General features: G+C 66.0%; 1 protein-coding gene across 3 annotated transcripts in view; it reads right to left on the bottom strand.

The window, feature by feature from the left end:
• The window catches only part of LOC138822822 (protein CBFA2T3-like), a 68064-nt gene extending 53684 nt beyond the window's left edge, over positions 1-14380 (bottom strand). For all 3 annotated transcript variants that reach the window (XR_011370637.1, XR_011370638.1, XM_070015753.1), the window contains exon 1: positions 14129-14380. Coding sequence is in view for 1 of the 3 variants with exons in the window: in XM_070015753.1 (XP_069871854.1) it covers positions 14129-14165 (37 nt within the window). In the remaining 2 variants the exon portion in view is untranslated. The remainder of the gene's footprint in view (positions 1-14128) is intronic.
• Positions 14381-22208: the final 7828 nt, after the last annotated feature.

Here is a 22208-nt window from a genome sequence, read left to right as displayed (position 1 = left end):
CAGGGGCACGCAGGCATGCACACACAGGGGCACGCACGCACACACGCACAGGGGCACGCATGCACGCACACACAGGGGCACGCACGCACACACAGGGGCACGCACGCACACACACAGGCACGCACGCATGCACACACAGGGGCACGCATGCACGCACAGGGGCACGCACGCATGCACACACAGGGGCACGCATGCACGCACAGGGGCACGCATGCACGCACACACACAGGCACGCACACATGCACACACAGGGGCACGCACGCACGCACAGGGGCACGCATGCACGCACACACACAGGCACGCACGCATGCACACACAGGGGCACGCACGCACGCACAGGGGCACGCATGCACGCATGGGGCACGCATGCACACACAGGGGCACGCATGCACGCACACAGGGGCACGCATGCACACATGGACACGCATGCACGCACAGGGGCATGCACGCACAGGGGCACGCACGCACACACGCACAGGGGCACGCACGCACAGGGGCACGCACGCACAGGGGCACGCACGCACAGGGGCACGCACGCACACACGCACAGGGGCACGCACGCACAGGGGCACGCACGCACAGGGGCACGCACGCACGCACACACAGCCAGCCACACAGCTGGGCTGCCCGGGGGTTCCGCCAGGCGTGGCCTCCTCCGGTGAGTGTCAGCTCCCGCTCCTCTTCCTCTGCCTGCCCAGGGGTGGCTCAGAGGGGGAGGAGGGCTGGGGTCAAGTGACCCAGCTCAGGTCTGCAAAGGGCGGTGGGAGGCAGGAGCAGCCGACCCCACCCTGCGCTCACTTCCCAGGGTGCCGTGCAGCTGCGGCCCCGCGACCAGCTGTGAGGCCAGAGGGGGAGGCCGGGTCTCTGGGGTATTCTTGGGGCACGAGGCAAGAGCAGGAGGCTGCTCCCCACCTCCCCGCTGCCCTGCCTGGGCGCCCAGAAGTCAGAGGGGGCAGAAAGGACCAGAAGCAAGTGCGGGGCGCTGGGCCCCACAGTGCCAGCCCCCTTGCGGACGGACCGTTCCGGATTCCAGTCCTTCCCAGAGCCTGCAGGGAGGCTGGGCCTGCCAGCACAGAGGGCTGAAGCCAGCATCCGGTGTGTGAGCAAGGGCGTGTGAGAGTGTGTGAGTGTGTGAGCGAGGGCATGTGAGAGTGTGTGAGTGTGTGAGTGAGGGCATGTGAGTGTGAGCAAGGGTGTGTGTGTGAGCGAGGGTGTGCGATTACATGTGAGTGTGTGAGCGAGCACGTGTGAATGCGTGTGAGCAAAGGTGAGTGTGAGCGAGCACATGTGAATGCGTGTGAGCGAGGGGGTGTGTGAGCGAGGATGAGTGTGAGCGAGCATGTGAATGTGTGTGAGTGAGGGTGTGTGTGTGTGAGTGAGGGTGTGTGAGTGCATGTGAGTGTGAGTGAGCATGTGTGAATGCATGTGAGCAAAGGTGAGTGTGAGCAAGCACATGTGAATGCGTGTGAGCGAGGGGGTGTGTGAGCGAGGGTGAGTGTGAGTGAGCATGTGTGAATGCATGTGAACGAGGGTGTGTGAGTGCATGTGAGCGAGGGTGTGTGAGTGCATGTGAGCGAGGGTGAGTGTGAGCGAGCACGTGTGAATGCGTGTGAGCGAGGGTGCGTGTGAGCGAGCACGTGTGAATGCGTGTGAGCGAGGGTGCGTGTGAGTGAGCACGTGTGAATGCGTGTGAGCGAGCATGTGTGAATGCATGTGAGCGAGCACGTGTGAATGCGTGGTGTGAATGTGTGTGAGTGAGGGTGCGTGTGAACGAGCACGTGCGAATGCGTGTGAGCGAGTGACTGTGAGCCGGCCCGAGCTCGTGTCCACCCAGGCCTGGGCACCGTCCAGCGGGTACTGAAGCTGCCCTGCCAGGCTGGGCGATGGGGGCCGGGCTGGCCGGGCCCGGGGATGGAGGAGGCTACGGGCCGGACATCCTGCTGACCCCCGATGGTGAGGTGCCTTTCATTGCTATTCAGGGTCCGGGACCGTAATTTCTGCCTATTGAAGTCGTAATTTACCCCTGGGAAAATAAACATTTGGGTTTGTCTTGCCGACCTCATTCCATGAATCTTAATCACTTCTTCTCAGGCTTTCCCCCGGGGCTGGCTCCACGGCACCGCTGGCCCGGCCGCTCGGCCTCCGGCTTCACCTGCCCCGCTTCTGCTTCTCTCCAGCCCGTGTCTCCCTGTGGATGTGGAGGGGCCTGACCAGATGGACTAAGGACACAAGGATGGGCTGACTTCTCCTGGAAACAGCCTGCTCTACTATGATGTGGACCACGAGCATGCCCCCTAGCCGGTTCCCCGTGAACCTGCCTGGAGAGGGGCTGGGGGGGCGGCTGGGGAGGGCTGGTGGGAGGGGTCCGGCTGGGGGGCGGCTGGGGGGCGGCTGGGGGGCGGCTGGGGGGGTCCAGCTGGGGGGCGGCTGGGGAGGGCCGGTGGGAGGGGTCCGGCTGGGAGGCGGCTGGGGGGCGGCTGGGGGGCGGCTGGGGGGGGTCCAGCTGGGGAAGCGGCTGGGGGGGGTCCGGCTGGGGGGGTGGCTGGGGAGGGCCGGTGGGAGGGATCCGGCTGGGGGGGTCCGGCTGGGGGGCTGCTGGGAGGGGTCTGGCTGGGGGGCGGCTGGGGGGGTCCGGCTGGGGGGCTGCTGGGAGGGGTCTGGCTGGGGGGCGGCTGGGGGGGCGGCTGGGGGGCGGCTGGGAGGGGCCAGCAGGGAGGAGATGGGGGGGCTGGAGAGGGCTGGCTGGGAGGGCCTAAGGGGGTCTAGGGGGGACTAGGGGGCAGCTGGGGGGGCTGGGGGGCAGCTGGGGCACTAGGTTCAGGGATGCCCTGGGACCAGGTGGCTCCAGCCTGCCTGTGTGTTGCTGCTGGTTTGTAGTCTGGGTTGAGAGAGAGGCCACTGCCCTGCCAACCCCTGCCCGCCCTCCCGCTGCCCTCCCTCCCTCCTGCCAGCCCCTGCCCGCCCTCCCGCTGCCCTCCCTCCCTGCCAGCCCCTGCCCGCCCTCCCGCTGCCCTCCCTCCCTGCCAGCCCCTGCCCGCCCTCCCACTGCCCTCCCTCCTGCCAGCCCCTGCCTGCCCTCCTGCTGCCCTCCCTCCTGCTAGCCCCTGCCCGCCCTCCCGCTGCCCTCCCTCCTGCCCGCCCTCCTGCTGCCCTCCCTCCTGCCAGCCCCTGCCCGCCCTCCCGCTGCCCTCCCTCCCTGCCAGCCCCTGCCCGCCCTCCCGCTGCCCGCCCTCCCTCCTGCCAGCCCCTGCCCGCCCTCCCGCTGCCCTCCCTCCTGCCAGCCCCTGCCCACCCTCCCGCTGCCCTCCCTCCTGCCAGCCCCTGCCCGCCCTCCCGCTGCCCTCCCTCCTGCCAGCCCCTGCCCGCCCTCCCGCTGCCCTCCCTCCTGCCAGCCCCTGCCCGCCCTCCCGCTGCCCTCCCTCCTGCCAGCCCCTGCCTGCCCTCCTGCTGCCCTCCCTCCACCCCTTGTCTTGTCCCGGTGCCCACCCGCCCTCAGTCAGGGGCCTGCCCACTACTTCAGGAGTCCTGGCATCCAGGATGGGGACGTGGCCTGAGCTGAGGGATGGGCCGGCTCAGGGTCTGTGTGTGCACACTTTGGGGGCTTGCTTCTGTGTGGTCACAGCCATCTCCAGGGGCTGGCCCTCCCCGAGGCCTCCCAAAGCCATTTTGCCAGGACAGGACCCGCCCCCCAACTGCCCCAGGACGGTGTGCACACAGACCCCGCCCTCCCTCCCACAGCCGCTCCCGTCCCCTGGTGCGTGGGAGGGCACCCTGGGGCTGGGTCCCTGGAGGCCTGGGAGGGCCGCTGCTTGGTCCACAGCCTGTGCCGGCTTGATTTGGCCCAAACAGAATTTCCTGATCAGAACTCAGGGGCCCGGGCTCTCTCGGTGGCTTGTGGGGCCCGGGCTCTCTCGGTGACCTGTGTGGTGGAGGGTAGTGACCAATGCACCCTTGCACAACCATGCAGGGGCCTCCAGCCCTCCCTGGGTCCACCTGCCTTCCACTGGCCCCAGTGACCACGCCGGGGCAGTGTCCCATTCCCACCCAAGGGTAGCCCATGTGCCATTCTCTGAGTCCTGTTCAGTTCTGGGGGCACAGCAGCAGGGCTCTGAGCTGCGAGTTGGAGCTGTACTGGCCAGCTGCACGTCGGAACCACAGGCGACCCCTGGCGGAGCTGGCCCTCCCCCAGACCCACCCTCTGCCCCCCCAGGCTTCGAGCCACAGGAGAGCCGGCTTCCACCCCGGCTCCGGGTCAGAACCCGCCCCAGAAACCCACACACCCGCTCAGCACCCTTTTAGGGCTGTGTCCCAGCTCGGGGCACCTCTCCAAGCCTCTCTTTGGAATGAGGACCCCGCTGGGAACAAGAACACTGTGTATGGAGAGCATACCGGGTCACCGCACGTGGCCCAGGGAGGACGAAGGCGAAGGCACCACCCCCTCCGCCAGGCCTCTACCCCGCTGCCCCTCCGCCAGGCCTCTACCCTGCTGCCCTCCCTGGACCGTCGCGCCCACCCTGGTGCCATCCTCATCGTTCCTGTGCACATCTAGGAAGCAGGTTCAGAAAGGCAGGCAGCTTGTAGGTGCACAGGCACCAGACACACCACCATGGTGGCCCTGAGGGCATGGCACTGAGTGGCAGAGCCAGGCACAAAACCCCAATACCTAGGGATTCCATTGCGGAGAAGCATCCAGAATTGGTGTATCTGGAGAGACGGAGGGTGGATCAGGCCGCTGGCCGCCGGCTCACAGGTCTGAAGAGGAAGGACTCTGGGTGTGACCAGGGTACCTAAAATAGCTGAGGAGCTGAAACTCCAGGGGGAAGCTGAGGGCAGCGTGGCCGCCCCTCAGGGAGCTGCTCTGGGAGGAGAGGTTCCGCTGGGGGTGGGAGGCTCGGAGGGAGGGGACCGCCCCTGGCTTCTCCTGCACGAAACCCTTGGCACCCTCTGGCATCAGACCTTTGTACCTTTGGGGGAGACACCAAAGGTGGCCGATTCCCTATGGTGGAGGGTGTTATTCCGGCATCCTTGACTGGAGGCTGAGGACAAGCTTTGGAGGCCAGGCTTCTGGGGGTGTGTGGCTAAAGGAGGGACCAACAGCACCACTGGCCATGGCCGTGGGGGGCGGGGACTCGTTCCCGAGGGCTCTGCCTCCCGTCCCGGGCCCTGGGTCCTGGGATCAGCTCCCAGGGCAGGGTGGAGCCCACCCGGGGTCCCACCGAATCCACACGGGGCCATCTCAGTCCCTGGTGGGCCGGCCGCACACTTTCCTTTCTGCACGCTGTCCCCGGTCCCATCTCCACGAACGCCACTCCTGAGGTCCCTCCTGGGCCCTGGAGATGACAACTCCACCTTCTGTCGCTATGGATTCTCCTCTCCTGACATTTCATAACGTGAGATCATGTGACGCGGCCTTTGTGCCTGTTGTTCTCTCTTAACGTCATGTCGGGACTCACCCACAACGCAGCTAAAGGTAAGACTTTCAGTTAGGCACATAGTGTACGCCTGTAATCCTAGCACTCAGAAGGCTGAGGAAAGAGGATTGTGGGTGTAAGGCCAGCGTGGGTTACATAGACCTGTCTTAAAACAAGCAAACAGTAACAAATACCCCAAACCAACAAACAGAAAATATTAGGATTTTTAAAGGCAGCCTTCACCCCTGCAGCCCCTCCTCTCTTCTTTCTTGCCCACCAGAGATTCAGTCTGCTAGGTATAGGACCAGGGGCCCTCTCAGCTGACATTTCCTAAGCACCTACTGTGTGCCGGCAGCAGAGCGGCCAGACGGACTTCAGAACCCACAGGAATGGTTTCTGTGTAGAAGGCCTCTACCAAGTCCCTGAATGGCTGAGAGCTCGACCTCATTACTCAGAGAGTAGACGGAGAGGAGGACCAGGAGAGAGCCTGGCTCAGCCATACTGGATGTGTGCACCTCATCTCTCCCACCCTGGGAGACCCCACTGACTTCAGAAGGAAGAAGAGCTCTGTATATCCACCCACCATCCATCCGTCATCTACCACCCATCCGTCCATTCATCCACCACCCATCTATCCACCCACCACCCATCTGTCCATCCACCATCCATCCATCCATCCATCCACCACCCACCTGTCCATCCATCTGTCATCCACCACCCATCCATCCATTCATCCACCACCCATCTGTCTATCCACCATCCATCCATCCATCCATCCACCACCCACCTGTCCATCCATCTATCATCCACCACCCATCCATCCATTCATCCACCACTCATCTGTCCATCCACCATCCATCCATCCATCCACCACCCACCTGTCCATCCATCTGTCCATTCACCCCACCCATCTATCCACCCACCACCCATCCATCCATCCATCCATCCATCTGTCCGTCCACCGCCCATCCATCCATTCATCTACCACCCATCCATCCATCTACCATTCATCTGTCCATTCACCACCCATCCACCCACCATCCATCCATCTGTCCATCTACCATCCATCCATCCATCCATTCATCCACCACCCATCCATCCACCACTCATCTGTCCATCCATCTGTCCATTCACCACCCATCTATCCACCCACCACCCATCCATCCATCCATCCATCTGTCCGTCCACCGCCCATCCATCCATCTACCACCCATCCATCCATCTACCATCCATCTGTCCATTCACCACCCATCCACCCACCATCCATCCATCTGTCCATCTACCATCTATCCATCCATTCATCCACCATCCATCCATCTACTACCCACCTGTCCATCCATCTGTCCATTCACCACCCATCCACCCACTATCCATCCATCTGCCCATCTACCACCCATCCATCCATTCATCCACCACCCATCTGTCCATTCACCACCCATCTATCCACCCACCACCCACCTGTCCATCCATCCATCCATCCATCCATTCATCTGTCCGTCCACCGCCCATCCATCCATTCATCCACCACCCATCTGTCCATTCACCACCCATCTATCCACCCACCACCCACCTGTCCATCCATCCATCCATCCATCCATCCATCTGTCCGTCCACCGCCCATCTGTCCGTCCTGCATTGGACATCCTCATCAAGGTCTCATGCCCAGCTCCTAGTTCAGATGTGTGCTCTGCCACACTGACCAGACCTCCTGAATGTGCCCCCCCCGCAGCGATGCATCTCCCAGGGACATGCCACCTGCCAGTGCACGTCTCATGCACATGCAGGTGGGGTGCAGTTTGAGGTTGTGGGGTACAGCTAACTGCTACCTCTGCTGGACACTGGTTATTTATCCAGAGTGGAGTCACATGTCCAAGCCGTGCAAAGCATTTCATGAACTTTCACCTCAAGCGAGTAGAGCCCCTGGCCTCACGTGTTCCCTGAGGACAGGGCTGTGAGGGGGACAGGGCTGTCCCGGGCCCGGGACAGGCTGTGTGTGGAGGGGACCCCGGGCCCGGGACAGGCTGTGCGGGGGGGGGGGGGAGGACCCCGGGCCCTGGGCAGGGCAGGGAGGGCCGTGTGCCTCTCCCCTGCCTTCCAGGGGAGCCTGGGCAGCTCCCTCGAGCCGCTCAGAGCAGAGTAGGTTTTCCTGGGCCCAGGGGCCCCATCTCCAGCCCAGTTCTAGGACTTTCCACCACCTTCATCTCCCCGAGATGCCCAGTGACTCATGGCCTGGGACGCTGTGCCAAGGGGCGTGAGGACACTGAGCACCAGGCAGAGCTGGGGAGAAGAACATGCGTCCACAGCCTCCCGGCCCTGCCCCACAGGCCCAGCGCCACAGGGCGGCCACCCAGGCACGCCTGCCCCACAGGCCCAGCGCCGCAGGACGGCCACCCAGGCATGCCTGCCCCGCAGGCCCAGCAGCCCAGCGCCGCAGGGCGGCCGTCCAGGTATGCCTGCCCCACCTGGTACCCCCACATCCATCTTCAGCGAGGACCGGCCCGAGGCCCCATGGGTTCTGTGGGAGAATGGGGAGGAGTGCCCAGTGCCAGGCCACCCAGTGCCCGGCCCTCCCTCCCTGCACGCATGGGGCCTGCAGGACCGCCGAGCCCTGCTGCCGCACACTCGGACTTGGTCTGTCCCTCCTGTGGGCTGGGGGAGGACCTGAGACCCCAGACCCCTCACTGCATCTTTGGCTCGTGGGGTCACAGCAACAAAAGTTATATCCTGAGTTCTCTGAAGGCCAGGACATGGCCTTAGTGTCAGCGCTTGTCCCCTCCTTGAAGAGAACCACACAGGGACAAAGAACAGGGAGAGGTCTCCATGAGGCCAGGGACCAGGGAGTCTGTGCGTCGGGAGCTTCTCCAGCGTGCCTGGAATATTCCAGACCTGGAGGACTAGCCCCAGAGAGGGGGCTTGCTGGGCGCAGTCAGAGCCATCCTGCATCCTGGCAGGCCTGGGCCGGGGGGCCGTCCCTGGACGGCAGCCATCCCTAGACGGCAGCTGCCCATCTGAGCAGAGCTGGGTGTGAATGCCACCCAGTCGGGCAGCAGTCGGGGAAGACTGTGGAGGAAGAGGTCGGCATTCACAGGGTATCCCATCGAATCTCACCCCACTGGAACGTCATGATTGCCACATGTATTCAATTCAAAAGGAATTTTTGGTGGTCCTGGGGTTTGGACTCAGCGCCCCACGCGATCCTGGCGGGAGCCCCCCCAACCCGTTCCCTTCTAAAAGGATGAAGGGACTTTGGAGGACTGGGAAAGCAGTCCCCACAGGAGGTCCGTGACCACGCCCCCAAAGGCCCTGAGGCTGCCACCGAGCCGAAGGGCCCTGCACGCTGCTGGGATGAGGGGTGAGGAGGGGCAGACGGCAGGCCCGCGGCGGGGCGGATGGCAGGCCCGCGGCGGGGCGGATGGCAGGCCCACGGCAGGGCGGATGGCGGGGGTCCGATGGCAGGCCCGCGGCAGGGCGGATGGCGGGGGGCGGATGGCAGGCCAGCGGCAGGGCGGATGGCGGGGGTCGGATGGCAGGCCTGCAGCGGCCGGCCCAGCCTCTGCGGTGGCAGCTCACCTCTCACCTGGGTGTTTCAGTTTCCGACAGGAAGCCGCCCTCCCGCCGGCACTCCCCTGTGTGCATGCTGCCTGGGGAGCCCCTGTCCGGGGAGCCCCCGGTTGGGGACAGCCCCGCACGGCCGGCCAGGGAGCCGCCTGGGGCCCAGGGTGAGCCTCCTGGTAGAGTGGCATTTGGCAGCCTCTACCAGGGTCTGCTCTGGGCAGCGGCCAGCTCAGGGTCTGCGGGGCCGGCCGCTCGGAGCTCCCGGGACGCTCTGGCCAGGGTGTGTGCGGAAGGCCTGTTCTTAGAGACCCGAGGTGTCTCCCCTACAGCCCCGGGAGCGCCACATGCGGGCAGGTGCAGCCCCCCCCGGCCTGAGGGCTGGGGCTTTCCAGAAACCCAACAAATGCACCCAGAACTGGAGGGAGGAGGAAACCCTGGGCCCAGTTCCTTCTGCTCCTTGCCAGCCCCTCAGGCCTTCTGTCACCAGGAGCAGCGCAGAGAGTGCTTGCCAGGTCCCCAGGGGGGCACTGGGACTGTTCTTGGCACTGTTCTTGGGCTTTAGGACACGCTTGATCCAGGTGTCAGCTATGGGGTGGCAGGAAACATCTGCTCTGGGATTCCTGACACAGAGCAGGATGAACACCTGTGTGGCCCGAGCCGGCCCAGCCGGGGCCCGGGCTGCTGAGCCGGAGGTCCCGTGGGGCCCTGTAGCCATGGCAACAGCCACCGTGGCTTCAGAGGCAGAGGGTCCTGGGAGGGCCTGGACCTGTGCCGGGCCCCAGCCTCTCTTCCTGTCTCCTCGGGCAGCTGCACTTGTGGAACTGAGAGTGTCCGAGGGCTGGGGCGGCGGCCGGCCACCACCAGGCTTTCCTCTTCATCTCTGCTGAGAACGGAAGCCACCTTTGCCTGGGACGTGGCCTCCACGCTGCCCCGCAGGACCACTTCCTCTAGGGAGCCCGCCCGGCCAGGGCTCCGTCCCTTGGCTCCCTCTTGTGAAGTTCTGGGGGGGAGAGTGCTGGAGCTCAGGGTAGAGACCCCCCAGCAGGTCCCAGAGGCTGCCGAGGGGGAGGGGACTGTGGACAGTCCTGGACGGCAGGAGGGGAGGGAGGCCCTGCTTATACCTTCCTCCCTCATGGCCTCCGTCTCACACCTCCTCTCCGCCCTCTGACCCGGGGTTCCTTCCCCACCCCCTTCTGACTTCTGCCAGGGGTCCACTGTCCATGAGCAGGTGGCTCCCAGCTGGGCCTGCCGGTCAGCGGGGCTCTGGGGCCGCCCCCCACTGGAAGCTATTGTTATTATAGGTGGCGCCCAGAGCCATCACACTTACGTAAGTCAGGTAATGAGCTTGTTTCTTTTGGGGCGCGTGATCCCATGCTGCCCGTGGGCAGAGCCTGTGATGGCAGCGAAGGCCCTGGGCCTCACGCCTGACCTAGAACCCCTGAGGCCACACTGCCAGCCGTGGGGGCGCTGCTGCAGCCGGCGCCCCCGCGCGCGAGCCGGGGTGTGCATGGGGCACGCGGGGGGCACGGGAAGGCGCACTGTGCAGTGGGCGGGCCTCCATCGCAGGGGCTGCACACACCCGTCACAACGATGTTTGTCTCCCGGTCCCCTCGTGGCCACGCTGTGTCCACTCCAGGGACGTCATCACCCACACCTGCGCCCCTCAATGCTGGCGGCTGTGGAGCCAGCCCTGGCCGGGGTCCCCGGCTCCTCCCCTAAGGGATGACGGAGAGAGCCCCCAGCTCCCGCCGTCCATCTCCCTCTGGTCCGCTGCTGGACCAGGCGGCTCCATCATTGGAGAGAGGCCCGAGGTCTCGGGAGGGAAGAGGTGGCCACTGAGGACGGAGGCTGGGACTGGAGTGACCGGACATCACGGCCAGACACCCAGGAAGCCCAGATGCACCAGGAGGCAGAATGGAGGTCCCTCCGCAGAGGCTCCAGCCGGAGTCTGGCTCCGCAGAGCCGGCATCACAGCTCTGGGCCTCCCGCAGGGTCATGAGAGTCCGGAGTGGGTGCACACGCCCGGGACCAGACCATGACCCTGGAGGCGCTGAACTCGGCGCTGCTCATGTCTTCCACACACGGCCCCAGCACCTCCTCCCCCATCCAAGACGGCTTGCACGGTGTTCAGAGCCTCAGCACGCAGGGGCAGGAACGCACACGCGCGCACGCACCGTGCAAGGAACGGCAACAAGAAAACTGCCCACGGTGCGCACGGCGGGCGGGAGTCCCCCACACGTGCTCTGCCCACACTGGCCGGAGCGAGGCAGGTGCCCCGAGCGGTGAGCTCCCCCAGGGGAGCGCCCCCGGGGCCCCCGCGCTTCCCCGGACCCACGCTGCGGCTCACGGGCCTCACAGGGGCCCCCTCCCTGCTGGCCACCCCATCCCTTCCCTCTCAGCCCCAGCCCCAGGAGTGGGCGGGGCGCCCCAGCTCAGCTCTGCAGGGAGCCACTGCCCCTCAGTTGACGTGAACCCGCTGCCCGCCCGCCTGCGGGGCTTGCTCGCTTTGGGGCTGCCGCAGCTCGTGGCCTCTCCCCAGCCCGCCAGCACCCCAGCCCCCTCCAGCACGGCTCAGGTCAACGCTGCCCCTGGAGGTGACCCCCAGAACCTCAGGGTCCCTGTGAGTCCTGAGTCCCTGAGGAGCAGGGAATGACTTGGGAACTTCAAGGTGGGCGTCTGTCTGCGCAGATGGCCAGCTCCGGGGGTCTCCAGCGCACCAACCCCACCACCACACCCTTGCACGCCCAGCCACATTCACAGCTACCGGGGGGTCAGCACTGCCATGCAAACAACGGAGCCACAAGCCCCCTCCCGCCGCCGCCCTGTCCACCGAGAGGCCACGCCCACGCCACGTGGGGGCCAACAGGAGGAACCTGAGGTTGGGTGAGAGCTGGCCCAACACCACATGGCGGGGCGGGCGGGCGGAGGGCTGTGGACCTACCCCGCGGGGCCGTGAGCCCAGCTCCTGGGAGGGGACGGCTGTCTTTGCCAACCACACCTTGGCCCGCACTGGTGCCCCCTCCCCACACTGGTGCCCCCTCCCCACACTGGTGCCCCCTCCCCACACTGGTGCCCCCTCCCCACACTGGTGCCCCCTCCCCACAGTGCCCCCTCCCCACAGTGCCCCCTCCCCACACTGGTGCCCCCTCCCCACAGTGCCCCCTCCCCACAGTGCCCCCTCCCCACAGTGCCCCCTCCCCACAGTGCCCCCTCCCCACACTGGTGCCCCCTCCCCACACTGGTGCCCCCTCCCCACAGTGCCCCCTTCCCGCAGTGCCCCCTCCCTCAGGGGTGTGAGTTGCCATACTTGGAAGAAGCCAATATCACGCTGTTGTGTCAGCAGCATGGCCCTACACACCCCAGGATCTGCACACCACAGGCTCTTCCACCATGAGCTCTGCACACCACAGGCTTTGCTACTGTGAGCTCTGCACACCACGGGCTCTGCACACCACGGGCTCTGCACACTGTGAGCTCTGCACACTGTGAGCTCTGCACACCACAGCTCTGCACACCATAGGCTCTGCACACTGTGAGCTCTGCACACCACGGGCTCTGCACACCACAGCTCTGCACACCACAGGCTCTGCACACTGTGAGCTCTGCACACCACGGGCTCTGCACACCATGGGCTCTGCACACTGTGAGCTCTGCACACCACAGGCTCTGCACACTGTGAGCTCTGCACACCACGGGCTCTGCACACCACAGGCTCTGCACACTGTGAGCTCTGCACACCACGGGCTCTGCACACCACGGGCTCTGCACACCACAGGCTCTGCACACCACAGCTCTGCACACCGTGGGCTCTGCACACCACAGCTCTGCACACCACAGCTCTGCACACCACAGCTCTGCACACCACAGGCTCTGCACACCACAGCTCTGCACACCACAGGCTCTGCACACCACAGGCTCTGCACACCACAGCTCTGCACACCGTGGGCTCTGCACACCACAGGCTCTGCACACCACAGCTCTGCACACCGTGGGCTCTGCACACCACAGGCTCTGCACACCACAGCTCTGCACACCACGGGCTCTGCACACCACAGCTCTGCACACCACAGCTCTGCACACCACAGCTCTGCACACCACAGGCTCTGCACACCACAGCTCTGCACACCGTGGGCTCTGCACACCACAGGCTCTGCACACCACAGCTCTGCACACCACGGGCTCTGCACACCACAGGCTCTGCACACCACAGCTCTGCACACCACAGCTCTGCACACCACAGGCTCTGCACACCACAGCTCTGCACACCGTGGGCTCTGCACACCACAGGCTCTGCACACCACAGCTCTGCACACCACAGGCTCTGCACACCGTGGGCTCTGCACACCGTGAGCTCTGCACACCACAGGCTCTGCACACCACAGCTCTGCACACCACAGGCTCTGCACACCGTGAGCTCTGCACACCACAGGCTCTGCACACTGTGAGCTCTGCACACCACAGGCTCTGCACACCACAGGCTCTGCACACCGTGAGCTCTGCACACTGTGGGCTCTGCACACCACAGGCTCTGCACACCACAGGCTCTGCACACTGTGAGCTCTGCACACCACAGGCTCTGCACAGTGGCATCTTCGCTGGAGGCATCTGTGGGTGGCTGGAGCCCCAGAGGTTGGACCGCTGCAGAGTCTGCTCAGGGTAGGACCCTCTGCAGATGACAGGCCAAAAACTCAGGGTGAGGAGCACTTGGTTTTAGAGGCTCCCTGGAGGTGGCCACGTGGCCCCGGGGAAGGGCAGACCAAACGCCTGCACACCGAGCCCCGAGGTGTGGGCCGAGGTTGGCAACGTCAGAGAAGCCCTGTCCCCCGTCCTGCCCGGAATCTCTGGCTCGCAGGTACTCCTGCAGCTCTGACCAGTTCCCTCGTGAGATCGGGCAGGGGCCTCTGCCCTCCATGTTTGGCCACTGCCCCACTGTGGAGGAACACAGCTGGCCCCTTGTGCGTGGGTCCAGGCGCAGGCCTCCGGGTGGGGCCGGGACTCGGGCCTGGCGCCCGCCAGGTCCTCCTCAGGCCACCTGTCCCCGCCATGGGACAGCTGAGGCCAGTCAGCCTGACCACGCTGTCCACAGAGCCGCACAGGCAGCAGCTCAGAGACGTTGCCCCCTCCCCGCCTGCTCCGGCCGCCCCTGCCCCCCAGCCTCTTACCTGCGCTGCTCTTTCGGGGACCCCGAGGTCCTGACATGGGGGGCTGGCTCTGCAGCAAAGAGGAAGCCTGGGACAGGCAGGCGGAGGCCGGGCTGGAGCCGGGCAGCAGGAGGCTGCCCCCGGGGCAGGTGGCGGTCAGCCCTTCCCAGAGAGCCTCTCCTGACCCCGTGGGGCCTCGTCAGCCGTGGAGGGTCGGGGCCAGCTGGGCCTGTTGGCGCACAGGCCCGTGTTCCCCCAGAAGCACCGGGCCCTGCTAACGTGCGCCCGCCTGCCAGCCTGTGCTAGCTAGGCCCTGGGGAGGGTGGGGGGTGGCAGGGCCTCATGGGCCGTGGAGGGGAGGGCCGTGGAGGGGAGGGCCGTGGAGGGGAGGGCCGTGGAGGGGAGGGCCGTGGAGGGGAGGGCCGTGGAGGGGAGGGCCGCGGAGGGGAGGGCCGTGGAGGGGAGGGGCAGCCAGCTGTGTCGCCGCGATAGTGCGGTGGGGCCGGGGGGCCGCAGCTGTGCCCGCCGCTTCCCCAGCAGGAACCATCTGCCCGGCCCCTCCTCGTGCCATTCCGGTTTGACTTTCCAATAACTTCCTCTGCCCGGCCTGCAGCCTGTGGCCTCCCGTGGCCGGCTCGGCGTGTTTCCTCTGTGCGGGACGGGAACCATCCCGGCCACGACCCCTGGCCTCCCTGCCCTCCCGCCTGCCCACCACCAGTGTCCCTGCAGCCTGGGTGGTTCTCTTGCTCAGTCCCCCACCTCCCCCAGTCCCCCGTCCGTCCGTCCGTCCGTCCCTGCCAGTGTCCCATTCTGCTTCTCTCCCAACCGGAGCCAGCCGGCCAGGGGCAGGCCTGCAGGCCGCTCAGCGGCGTCCGGGCCCCACAGCTCAGCTGGAACCTCTCCACTGCCCAGGCTTCCTGCCCTCCATCCCTCCCCGGAGAACTTCCCACCAGGCTGGCCCGGGAAGCTGTTTCCCTGGGGGCTTCCTGGCCAGTGCAACTTAAGGAGACTCCGATGCCCCCTCTCCCACGGGAAGCCACACACAGGTGGGCGGCGGGCCCTGCCCAGGGGCCTGGGAGACCCCACATTCCCCTCAGAGCCCTCTGTCCCCACTCAGACGGGGCTGGGGGAGATGGCGTCCTGGAGCCCCACCCCATGTGTGTCCATTAGAGGAAGTGCTGGGGAAAGGGCACGGCGGTGCCCGAGGGCGCGGGGCAGGCAGGAGGCTGCGGGGGAGGGCCCCCCACCCCCCAGGCGTCACCGCACCATGCCGCGGGCCCCCCACCCCCCAGGCGTCACCGCACCACGCCGCGGGCCCCCGAGACAGGCCCTTCAGCACGGCAGCCCTCGACAGCCCCGCTGCTTTGCGTTGCTTTGATTGTAGATTGCTCATGCACACAGTGAATTACTCGTCCCTCCATCCCAGTCTGCTTCTGTCATGGGCGCTGAGTGGGTCGCCAGGCCGGGCGAGCGGCTCGGCCTTGCGCTGATGGGGCCTGTTCCGGGAGGGGCTTCCTGGCACAGCCCCCCCCCAGCCTCTCCAGCCGCTAGCCTCCCCCCGGCCTCTCCGGCCCGCTAGCCTCCTCCCGGCCTCTCCAGCCGCTAGCCTCTCCCCGGCCTCTCCAGCCGCTAGCCTCCCCCCGGCCTCTCCAGCCGCTAGCCTCCCCCCGGCCTCTCCAGCCGCTAGCCTCCCCCCGGCCTCTCCGGCCCGCTAGCCTCCTCCCGGCCTCTCCAGCCGCTAGCCTCTCCCCGGCCTCTCCAGCCGCTAGCCTCCCCCCGGCCTCTCCAGCCGCTAGCCTCCCCCCGGCCTCTCCAGCCGCTAGCCTCCCCCCGGCCTCTCCGGCCCGCTAGCCTCCTCCCGGCCTCTCCAGCCGCTAGCCTCTCCCCGGCCTCTCCAGCCGCTAGCCTCCCCCCGGCCTCTCCGGCCCGCTAGCCTCCCCCTGGCCTCTCCAGCCGCTAGCCTCCCCCCGGCCTCTCCGGCCCGCTAGCCTCCGCTCTGCCCAGGTTTGTGGCTGAGCTGTTCCCTCTGGTACCCTCCCCTCCTGTGTCTGGCCAGGGTGGGGTGAGGGGCTGGGCCTGGGGGTCCTGGCCTCGTTCTTCTCACAGCATGGAGGCCTCTCCTGATGGCCTTCCCCCCCCCCCAGCCTCCCTGGAGCAGAGGTTTGTAAATTGTGGACCCATTGCAGCCACCAGTGCAACCAGCCGGGCGCCCCTGGGCTGGGTCACGTCAGGGAAGGAGGTTCAGGCAGACCCTCCCGCTTTGGCCCGGGGAGGGCTGGTGGCTGCGGCCCTGGCTGCTGGTGTTTGGCCTTCGGGTCCACCATGCTGCCCCAGGCAGGACAGTCCCCTTCTGAGAGGAGGCGCGGGCGCCCAGTCCTTGTTCTGCCTGGTTTTCTGGTCCGCAGAGCTGGAGGGGGCCGGGCGCCACCCACGGGGGCTGCCGACCTGGGGCGCTCCCCCCCCCCCGCGCCCCAGGAGGGGCAGTTGGTGCTTGCGAGGAAGCAGACGTTGGCTGTGGCTTTTTGAGCTAGGCAGCCCAGCAGATAAGAAGCCGGAGAGGAAGCGGCTGTGGGGGCGGGGCGGCAGGGGACAAGCCTCCCCCAAAGACCACTTCTGTCTGCGGCCAGCACCCAGCTTTGTGGTGGAGGGAATGAGGTCTTCTCCCCTCCCCCCTCCTCCCCTGACCTCTTCCCTTCCTCATCCCTCCCCTCGCCTCTCCCCCCTACTTTCTTGCTCCCTTAGGCCCTCCTTACACATACCTCCTGGAGCCCACGGGTGGGGGGGTGCACGGTGCTCAGGATGGTTCTGCCACTGTCCTCTGGAGACTAGGAAGACAGGTCTCCAGTGGAGGTGGCTGTGGGATGACTGAGCCGTGCTCGAGAGTCCAGGATCTACAGGAGGGCACAAACCTGGGGTGGGGTCTGGGGCAGTGGGAAGAGGAAGCCCCAGGTGTGGGGGGTGTGCCCTGTGAGCGCCCCATCCCGTGTCTCCTGGGTGGATGGACGGACAGATGGAGAGATAAGACCGGACGGCTGAAGCCGTTCTGTGTGTCTCACAGTCTGCAGGGCAGGCAGGCTGAGGGAGGCCTTCCAGTCACAGTGCTCCCCCAAGTCACCATCGGGAGCCCCCAGGAGGCCAGGCGGCCAGGCGGGCGTCTCTGCCCGCCCAGCAGGCGCTGCCCAGCAGCTTCCTGGTCCCAGAGGAGGCGGTGCAGGGGCTGGCCGCCGGGCAGCCAAGCGCAGCTGGCGCGCACGCGCTCCCAGCTCAGGGCAGGGCTGAGCAAACTCCACGCCCCGCAGCAGGTGCTTGGCTGCATCCACCTTTGGACGTCTCCAGGAAAGCAGACGGCACTCACCTGGGGGGAGGCTGGGCTGCAGGCGGGCCCTGAGGGCCTTTGCCCGTGTAGGCCTGGGGTGGGCCCTGCAGCCGCTCCTCAGAGGGCTGCCTTTTCAGGACAGAGGTCAGTGGGGACAGTCCCTTAGACGCCCACTTATTAAAGTTCAGTCGTCAAACTGTCGAGCTCCGAGGTTGAGGACGGCGGGGGGGGGGGGGGGGCTCCACCGCCGTCCTGCCCCACCGTTGGTCCCTCGACTCGCCCTTGCCCAGCCCTGGGCCAGGCACAGCTGGTGTGCAGTGGTGCAGTGGGAATGGTGGGTCACGGGGGCTGCGTCTCCACCCGGCGGTGAGCAGAGAGCGGTGCTGAGGCCGGTGTCCGCAGGGCGGAGTCTGTCGGGACGGGTGGGCGGGACTCCCACCTGCTCAGCCCCTGCAGCTGGGAGGGACAACCGCGACCCCGTGACCTTCCAGAACCCGCTCCGCACCTGGCCAGGCGGCAGCCACCCTGGCGTCACCTGTGTCAGAGGGTGAGCACGGGTCCCCCAGCCTGCGGGGCGGGTGCTGGGATTTGGGGCTGGGCCTGGCTGTGACCGGGCCCCAGATTCCAGGCACCCAGCCCCCCAGAGGTGTGCACAGAACAGGAGGCAGGCTCCCTGAGGGGGCGGCCCAGGGCCCAGCGGGGCAGCCCAGAAAGAAGTCCCCCCGCCCCCCCCGGCTTCCCCTGGCCCCCCCAGGCTGCCCCACGGCCCCCACCCCCCCTGGCTGCCCCCCCCGCGCACTTTCTCCCTTTAAGGAGAGCAGAGGCGCAGCACCTGCTTTCCGCTCTGACTCAGAGCCCGCCTGCTGCTCATTTGTTTTTCACCTTTTTCTCTCTACCCGGCTTGCCTAGAACTGGCTCTGACCCAGAAACTAACTCTGAGCCCTGCATACACATTCTAGAACATTCTGGAAAAATTCTGTTTGCTCAGTCCAAAGCCTGGGCACAGAACCCAGTCGACCCTGTGGCGTCCTCATGGGGAGAGGGGCAGCAGCCCGGTGCCTGAATGTGTAGGCCCGGAGTCAGGGCCCACGAGGGCCAGCCGCCCACCCGGAGTCAGGGCCCACGAGGGCCAGCCGCCCACCCGGAGTCAGGGCCCACGAGGGCCAGCCGCCCACCCAGAGTCAGGGCCCACGACGGCCAGCCGCCCACCCGGAGTCAGGGCCCAGCATGGCCAGCCGCCCACCAGGAGTCAGGGCCCACGACGGCCAGCCGCCCACCCGGAGTCAGGGCCCACCATGGCCAGCCGCCCACCCGGAGTCAGGGCCCAGCATGGCCAGCCGCCCACCCGGAGTCAGGGCCCACCATGGCCAGCTGCCCACCCGGAGTCAGGGCCCACCATGGCCAGCTGCCCACCAGGAGTCAGGGCCCAGCATGGCCAGCCGCCCACCCGGAGTCAGGGCCCACCATGGCCAGCCGCCCACCCGGAGTCAGGGCCCAGCATGGCCAGCCGCCCACCCGGAGTCAGGGCCCACCATGGCCAGCTGCCCACCCGGAGTCAGGGCCCACCATGGCCAGCTGCCCACCAGGAGTCAGGGCCCACCATGGCCAGCTGCCCACCCGGAGTCAGGTCCCACGAGGGCCAGCCGCCCACCCGGAGTCAGGGCCCACGACGGCCAGCCGCCCACCCAGAGTCAGGGCCCACCATGGCCAGCCGCCCACCCGGAGTCAGGGCCCACGAGGGCCAGCCGCCCACCCGGAGTCAGGGCCCACGAGGGCCAGCCGCCCACCCGGAGTCAGGGCCCACCATGGCCAGCCGCCCACCCGGAGTCAGGGCCCACCATGGCCAGCCGCCCACCCGGAGTCAGGGCCCACCATGGCCAGCCGCCCACCCGGAGTCAGGGCCCACCATGGCCAGCCGCCCACTCCCTTCACAGCCACACCGAGTGTCTGGGCTCAGCCATGGGCTTTCTGGGTGGGGTCTGGGCTGTGGAGGGCCAGCCGGACATGGGTGCGGTAGACAGGGGGTACAGGGGACCCTCAGAGTTAACCCTGTGCCACCGCACAGCACTGAGCAGCCAGCGTTCCCTGGGGGGACCCGGGGTGCCCTCCGCCGGCGCCCACCGCCAGCGCTGTGGTGAACGCACACCATTACCACTGAGGGAACTCAGCACCGAGGAGAAACGGACTCCTTTCCAACTGGAAAACGCGCCTGGGTTTTATTTGCACGGCTTTTTAAACACTGCATTTCTATTAGTACTTTTCTCAGATACGTGTACAAGTCTGCAGACTATAAAAGCTCCTCCTGTGTCTCCTCAACTGCCCAGGGATTTAACATCGGGTACTTTTTCTTTTCTACTGGGTGAAAGACTGTGCGTCAGACCCCACCGGGCGGCTCACAGCTACAGGCTGCCGCCAGGTGCTGGGCAGGGTGCAGAAGGTGGCCGGTGGGCATGTGGACTGGAGCCGCGTCCTGTGGTGATGTGGACTGGAGCTGTGATCTGTGGTGATGTGGACTGGAGCCGGGATCTGTGGTGATGTGGACTGGAGCTGGGATCTGTGATGATGTGGACTGGAGCTGGGATCTGTGGTGATGTGGACTGGAGCTGCGTCCTGTGGTGATGTGGACTGGAGCCGCGTCCTGTGGTGATGTGGACTGGAGCTGTGATCTGTGGTGATGTGGACTGGAGCTGGGACCTGTGGTGATGTGGACTGGAGCTGTGATCTGTGGTGATGTGGACTGGAGCTGTGATCTGTGATGATGTGGACTGGAGCTGGGATCTGTGATGATGTGGACTGGAGCCGGGATCTGTGGTGATGTGGACTGGAGCCGCGTCCTGTGGTGATGTGGACTGGAGCTGTGATCTGTGGTGATGTGGACTGGAGCTGGGACCTGTGGTGATGTGGACTGGAGCTGGGATCTGTGATGTGGACTGGAGCTGTGATCTGTGGTGATGTGGACTGGAGCCGTGTCCTGTGGTGATGTGGACTGGAGCTGTGATCTGTGGTGATGTGGACTGGAGCTGGGACCTGTGGTGATGTGGACTGGAGCTGGGATCTGTGATGTGGACTGGAGCTGGGACCTGTGGTGATGTGGACTGGAGCTGGGATCTGTGGTGATGTGGACTGGAGCTGGGATCTGTGGTGATGTGGACTGGAGCTGGGATCTGTGGTGATGTGGTCAGAGGCGGAGGCTGGCAATCTGTGTGTCCGTTACCCCCGTGTAGCTGGAAGGAACAGGCTCCTGCGTTGTCCTTCCTGCAGCCGGCTCCCAGTGCTGGTGTGCGTGTGTACACACACCCACACATCCACACTCAAGCTCCTCTTGGGCCCTGGTGCTGCTTCCTGTCTGGCGGAGCTCCCAGCCCAGGCTGGATGAAGCGGCCAGGGCCAGTACGCAGACACGGCGTCGCTGCGGTCCCTGGGGGGGCTGGGGGGCAGCGTGGGCTGTGGAATGACCCGAGTCTCGAGGTGGCAGCTGGCTCCCGAAGGCAAGGCCTTCCCTGCCCGGGCGCCGTGTCTCCCAGGTGGTGAGGACAGAAATACGGTACACTGGGACATATTTGGATGTCAATGTTTTCAGCCGTGAGAGCAGCTGGAGGAGGAGGCCTCCTCTCCGCGCCTCGGTGGAGTTGGGCGTCTGGGCCTGATGGCTCCTCTCCACGGGGAGCCGCCGTCCCCGGGGCCTGGAGGCTGGCTGCAGGGGGAAGACCCCGGGGGTCCAGGCCTGGGCCCTGGCCTCCGGTCCCATTGCCGCCTTCCCGGCCCCCACGGCCTCCCGTGGGGCCTGCTGCCCGTCCTCGAGGACTGGAGAGGACCAACTAGGAGCCACACCTGTGCTTCATGAGAACCGCCTGGAGCAGGGTGAACAGCAGGTGCAAAGGTTCCGAGCAGCGGGGCTGGACGGTGCGTGTGCCGGTGGCCTGGTGAGCCTCCTCTCCCTCACTCTGGGCTCCCACCTGGCAGGCCCGGGCTGAGGGTGGGGACGAGGAGGTGACACCCGTGGTCCCCCGGCAAGCCAGGCCGCGGCTGTCCCTCGGTCCCCTCCCAGGGCCAGGCTGGCCTGTGTGGCCTCAGCTCCACACTCGCGAAGCCCAACCCAACCAACCACCTCTCCCGCCTCCCCCGGATCCAGCTAACACGCAGCTCCCGCCAGTGTTTGCCTGCCCGCCCACACCCACCTCCAGCCAGGCATGCATCCTCCTGAGGGCCGGAAGACCCTCAGAGCGGATCCCACCAGAAGGGCCGGCGCTGGGGCAGGGCAGCGCGGCCGCCTGTTGTAAGGACACAGCGAGGACTCTTATCATTCACCCCCAAAGTCTCAATTCTTACTTCTACTGTCAAGCAGCCCAGCCCCATTTCTTTCATGCTCGACCCCAGGGCCTTGAATAGTGATTGGCAGGAGTATGCACTCAGCATGTGCTCGCTGAACTCACCAAAGTCCCCTTCCCAGTGTGGCAGCCCAGAGCCACGTGTGACCATGGGCACAGCATCCTACCATGTCAGATAGAGTGCGTGTATGTGCACGTGTGCTTAATCAATGTATACATGTGCACATGCACTTGACTGTGTGTGCAGTGTGTGAACATGTGTGCATTCACATGTGTGCAATGTGCTTGAATGTGTGTTCACGTGTGTGCCTGTGTGCGTGCGTGTGTGCAGTGTGCGTGAACGTGTGCATTTACACATGTACCTGTGTGCTTGAATGTTTATTCACATGGGTGCCCATGTGCTTGAGTGTGTGCATGTGTGTGTGCATGTGCTTGATTGTGCACACGTGTGCAGTAT

Source organism: Dipodomys merriami, unplaced genomic scaffold (assembly GCF_024711535.1).
Source record: "Dipodomys merriami isolate MVZ:Mamm:240054 unplaced genomic scaffold, mDipMer1.0.p SCAF_116, whole genome shotgun sequence".
NCBI classification, from domain to species: domain Eukaryota; kingdom Metazoa; phylum Chordata; class Mammalia; order Rodentia; family Heteromyidae; genus Dipodomys; species Dipodomys merriami.
Note: the sequence above shows the minus strand (reverse complement) of the source record. Positions and strands in the feature narration are given on the sequence as shown.